Source organism: Coccinella septempunctata, chromosome 9 (genome assembly GCF_907165205.1).
Source record: "Coccinella septempunctata chromosome 9, icCocSept1.1, whole genome shotgun sequence".
Classification (NCBI taxonomy): domain Eukaryota; kingdom Metazoa; phylum Arthropoda; class Insecta; order Coleoptera; family Coccinellidae; genus Coccinella; species Coccinella septempunctata.
The window spans coordinates 5047743-5053928 of NC_058197.1; the positions used below are offsets into that span (position 1 = coordinate 5047743).

The 6186-nt window shown below is 34.4% G+C and overlaps 1 protein-coding gene across 1 annotated transcript; it reads left to right on the top strand.

Moving 5' to 3' along the window:
• Positions 1-1056: 1056 nt before the first annotated feature.
• LOC123321009 lies at positions 1057-5983 on the top strand. Its single transcript, XM_044908510.1, has 6 exons — positions 1057-1805; positions 2291-2351; positions 3758-3849; positions 4776-4868; positions 5726-5843; positions 5921-5983. Exons 1-6 carry the CDS (start codon positions 1057-1059, stop codon positions 5981-5983), a joined length of 1176 nt encoding a protein of 391 aa, XP_044764445.1.
• The last annotated feature ends 203 nt before the right edge of the window (positions 5984-6186 follow it).

Genomic DNA, 6186 nt, shown 5'->3' on the forward strand with positions numbered 1-6186 from the left:
TTTAACGCCTTCGGAATTAGTTCCGAACCACTTGGCCAACTCAGTAGAAAGGACATCGAAAAGAATTTGGGTTTGGAAGAAGACAAAATTTTTGCTGACTCGAACAAGATCTATCAACCTGATTCATCTTTGTCTGAAAACTCCGGAGTGAGATTCGAATCACAGCAATCAGCTTCCCAACTCAGCGAAAAGGTTTTGTGTTCGGAAAAAGTCAAAGTCTCTACCGAATCTTACAAAATGAACCAATATGATTATTCATTGTATGATGACATCTTCGGAATGAGTTTAGCATCTCAGCAATCAATACCCCAACTAAGCAATGAGGAAATGGAAATGATTTGTTGTCTGGAAGAAGCCAAAACCTCTGTTGATTCGAACAAGATCAATCAACCTGCTTCTTCCTTGACTAACACTTTCGGGAAGAATCTCGGATCACAGCAATCAACTCCTCAGCTCAGCGATGAGGAATTCGAAAGGATTTTGTGTGTGGAGAAAGCCAAAATTTTTGCCGAATCGAACAAAAAACAATCTGATTATTCATTTTCTGACATCTTAGGAAAAACTTCAGAACCTCAGCCATCACCACAACAACACAGCAATGAGGAATTGGAAATGATTGTGCGTCTGGCAGAAGCTAAAATCTTCGCTGACTCGAACAAGATCTGTCAGCCTGATTCTTCCTTGTCTTACAACTCCGAAATGGGATTCGAATCACAGGAACTCAGCGAAAAGGTTTTGTGTTCGGAAAAAGCCTCTGCCCAAACGAATAAAATGTACCAATATGATTATTCATTGTCTGATGACATCTTCGGAATGAGTTTAGAATCTCAGCAATCAATATCCCAACTAAGCAATGAGGAAATGGAAATGATTTGTTGTCTGGAAGAAGCCAAAACCTCTGTTGATTCGAACAAGATCAATCAACCTGCTTCTTCCTTGACTAACACTTTCGGGAAGAATCTCGGATCACAGCAATCAACTCCTCATCTCAGCGATGAGGAATTCGAAAGAATTTTGTGTGTGGAGAAAGCCAAAGTATCTGCCGAAGGGAACAGAATGAATCAATCTGATTATTCATTGTTTGACATCTTCGGAATAACTTCAGAACTTCAGCCATCACCACAACAACTCAGCAATGAGGAATTGGAAATGATTTTGCGTCTGGAAGAAACCAAAAGCTTTGCTGAATCGAACAATATCAATCAACCTGATTTTTCCTTGTCTAATAAACACGGAGTGAGTTTCGAATCAGAGCAATCATTTTCCCAACACTGCGAAAAGGTTTTGTGTTCGGAAAAAGCCAAAGTCTCTTCCGCATCGAACAACTTCGACAACTTCGGAATGATTCATGGTCAACTCACTGATGTCGAATTTGAAAGGATTTTGGGATTGGGTGAATCAAATGTCTCTGCCGAATCGGCCACGCTGATAAATCGATCTCATTCCGACCAATATATGACGGATTGGAATTCGCTTTTTGAGCAGGAGCCAATAAAAATAGATGATATGTTTAATGGACATAGTTCCCATCAAGCACCGGACACTCAACTCCAAAATTCGATTATTTCACCAGATTCGGGCATCTGTGATGAAGGATTAGCGGAATCCGATTCATCTTCATCAATTCCACCTACCTATTCCCAAATTTTCGAAGTGAAAGATCAATGTTTACAACAGAAGGAATGTTACCGAACATCGGTACCCAAGTCCACACCCTACGTCTTCAAAACGAATTCGGGTTTATGGAAAAATCGCAATTACGAAATAGTTGAAAGTGTGAGGCCAACAAGTATGATACCAAAAAGGTGAGTGATTTCTACCATATACTACCACTTATATTCAAAACAAATTATATGCAGGTCGTTCCACACTTCGCGCCACCTGACGATTAATGTTCATTTTCTAACTGATGATTATTCTAACCGAAAATTGTGTATTACATGCATTTTCAAATCAGATACGTGGAAAATGCTTTGTTGGACAATTCAAGCAGATAACGTCATTCTTAAAACATAATAATTTTTTGTTAATTGAAACTTGATATAAATCCGAAATAAATTGAATATATATAAAAATATATATCAAAACAATTGAAGAATTTTGGTAGACCCGTAATGATACTTCTTTAACGTATTTTCGGAATTGCATGAACAATTCTTTCAGTTTTGTTTTAGTAATCATATTTTTTCATCACGAAATTTCGAAGAGACTTCAAAATTTTCACCAAAGCCGCAATATAGCGGTTCATTCCAGAAATAATACAGAGAATAACGAATTTATATTTTTGCAGTGACGTTATCAAGCCAAAAGTGAGAATAAGAGAAGGTGTCCGGAAACTGCAAAAACAGAAGGTAAGTTTTGTACTATTATTAGGTATGAATTCAATAATTATTCTTATTCGTGTGTTTCTGCTGACTGAGGTTCTACACGAAAGTTATTTCAACTCTAATTCATATTTTCAGAACTACAAGAAACATAAATCTTAACTTTTACTAAGTATGAATAAAAGATAAATTTTTAATGGGAAATAAACAATAAAAAATTTGTCGGCAGATAGAAATTCAATTTCAATGGAAAGCTCCGAAACATTCATCTATACAGCGGGTATTGAAATTTTTTTAATTCAAATATATAAAATAGAACTCATCAAAATATCTAAATAATTTAACTAAAAATCACCTATATGAATCACTCAAGATGCCGAAGCTATCATTAATCTCACTTCTAGACTACTTTGTGTAGGTTGTAATTGATATCGATTCTCGTTCATTTGTTGCGAGATGCCTGTTACAATCATAAAATATTTGGGAAATTTGTTGCATAGTAAAAGGAGGGATAAACAACGTGGAAATATTGTGACAGGATATAGTGATATTAGTGCTTCCGTACCTTTACTCCATTTTTGACGCCTTGCGAGAGTGTGCAGACATCTAAATTATATGCATTTTCAACTGCTGAAATGAGAACAAACACGCGAACATCCAAAGTTGCCATTTAATTTCATTTCCAATCATAAACCATACACCCAGCATTGTTCTAAGCGAATCCATATTTCAGATTCAATCATAGGGAGAATATTTTTATTATTTTCATAATGAAATGAAATAATTATTGTCGATAATGCAGATCACAGACGGATGTATTTTATGGAGGTTTATTCCAACTTCGTCATTTTGACTGTTTTGCATGAGCAGGTGATTTTAAGGGAAACAGTTTATTTCATTCTTCTTTAAATTCTGCTGTGAAAAGAGAAACACTAACCTTGTAGTTATATATAAGAAATTTAGTATAGATTCTCCACGAGTATATGGGGGGTGTTCGAATTTGAGTAGAGATCTCGTTCACACTTCTTTGAGTTATCAATCGAGGGTTCGATCCTGTTTGGGATAATCTTCCGGACTGTACAAATCAAAAACAATAACGATTCACATTATGGCTTGATCAACTGAGACATAGAGAATATACGGAAAGAATATCTGCATTCTTGGATGTTGGAAACACGAATCTAATTAAATACGAAATGGTGGAGAAAGAAAATGGTTGTCGAATAATGTACTTTAATCATTATTACACGCACGAGGTATCAGAGAATCTTTGGAAACGAAGCTCTTTGTAGACAAGTACCGGGTACTAGATGTACCTATGCATCTGAACATTTTCATTTTTATTTACTCATCATTCGAATTGACGCGTCCTTCATCAAGTTTTAGGTTTTCATTTTTATAAATAATAAAATGAATTTCCTTGGAATTTTCAGGTATTCAAGTGTTCCAAATGCGAATTCTCTTCATACTTCAGGGATATTCTGGACCAGCATATCCACAGAACACATTTACAACCAAATCAAGAGTAAGTAGAGAACAATTCAGAATTCAAAATTTATAATATGTAGTACCTAACTATTTTATACACTTTATGTGAAAGAAATTCAACAGGTGAAAATAATTAGAGGCATGTGTCATATTTAATACATACATTACTTATAATGCTTTCAATACTTTCAATCAATTCTAAACAAATATGTTTATATATCTATGCCAGTACGATGTGGGTGATTGTCTTTCAGAAATCTCTGACGTTACCACATTTTCGTGTCATCGGAAAAATGTGGCTAACATATTTTTTAAAGAAAAGCCTCGTGATTGTACTCGTAGATACTCGATAAGCTTCGTTTTGCTGTCAATTTCAAACTTCGATATCCTGATCGTCCCTTCAGTATTCAATTCATTCATTTCATCGAAGAATGCATTATCGATCACCATTATTTTTTTTTGTGATGGCCTCTTTCGACGAAGAACCTAAAATTCTTTTTTTTTTTCTTTCTTCCTTGTTGTATAAATAGCTAATAGTTCAGTCAAGTCGAAAGAGCGCTTCGAATGAAACCTCATTATGAATTATTCTTAAGCCGATTAGATACATGGCAGAACAGACTTTTTCCGCCGACCTCTTAATAATATAATCTCATAAAATCTCATTTCGAAGCGTTGGGTATGAAGAAGAGGAAAGAAAAAGTCTATAAAGCATTTCAGTGGTGGAACCTTGTATTCAAATCATCCGGTTACATGTTTTGGTTTACGTCATTGTCAAACCAAAAATTCTGAAAAGTTGTTACTTGTAAGTGCAAAATATGAGGTTGAGCAAACTTAGAAAAGGTGAAAAATAATAATGTTACGTTTCAGTTAAATCTCTCTCTGAAACTCACGATTTTTTAAGTTCCATTGTCATATATATAATTGTTATGTTTGCATATTTAAAAATTTTATTTATTATTTCAGATGCAAGCAGATACAATCGAATGAACGTGTTAATTTTACTATCAACGGAAAAGAAAAAGCACCCCATTCCTCTGTTGCTAATAGGGCGTCTATGTAAGTAAATATAATAAATTTTTATAATTATTTTTCAGAAATTTCAAATATTTTAAATTGTACTGTAATCAATTGTTATTGTTCATGTTGAAAATAGGTTGCTCATATTGATGTACATTTTTGTGAGATACTTAGAATTATCTGGAGAAATTAAAGAATAGCATTTTTCGTAATCGCTTCGCTTACCGAGTGACACTTTGGATCGGAAGTTGGCATGAAATTTACATTCGCAATAGACTTCGTAATCGATAGGGAACATGAGCTTTAAAGTTTGCTTTGTATCGTATCTGTCATAATGGAAATAAATAGCGTTGTGAAGTATAGGGCGAATGGAAGTATTGTACAACTTTAACTAAATTGAGTCCAAGCAACATATAAGGGGAAGAATTGAGAATCCATGTTGCGTTTTTAAAGTGAGTTGAATCAATATATCATCAGATATCACTTTATCATTGCCCCTACAAAATACTTCTTCCAAATAACCTGTTGAATATTCCTTATATGCGCACACTGAACATTGAACACATAGGCACACGAATAGCGACGAATAGTCAGTTCGGCTCTGTAATCCGATGTGAGAATAATCTTTTGATTCCAGCATTAGAAACAAAACAACATAAAATACTTCGCAAGATGTATGTATAAAAATTATTTGGTATTATCGAATTGACTACTTATTGACAACTTAGAAAACAAGGATTCACAACCATTTCACCATGATTCCTTAGACTTGTAAGCTCACCTAAATGTTTTTCCGAATGCACTGTTTTTTGAAACATCAACTGAACTACGGGTCTTTCGTGAGATTTTAAAAGGAACGAGAATAGTTCATCATAACTTATTATATTCTCTTTCAGAAGGAGTAAGAAATTTACCTGCACAGATTGTTCATTTCCGACGACAGATTTGAGAATATTTCTGAATCACATATTTGTGATACATAAGTACCGCTGGTACAAATGTCCAATCTGCCGTGTTTGCACGACATCTCCAAATGCAAGCATGGAGCATTTTCGAAAAAATCCTGATCACATGATACCATATGGGAAAAGAAACTCACAGAAAAAGATAATTCAACCGAGACGAGAAAAAAAATACAGGTACAAGTCGGATGAGAACTTGAACATCGAGGTGAAGAAGGAAGGTAACAAAGAAAAGTGAGTATACATCTATCAAAAATTTACATTTCCGCATAATCATCATATCATATCATATCAAATTATTTTGTCTTCTCTCAAAATGGGTTTTTATTTTATTATAAATATAAAACAGTTTATTGTGCATGGAATTTTGTAGCCACTTCAATCAAAAATCACTG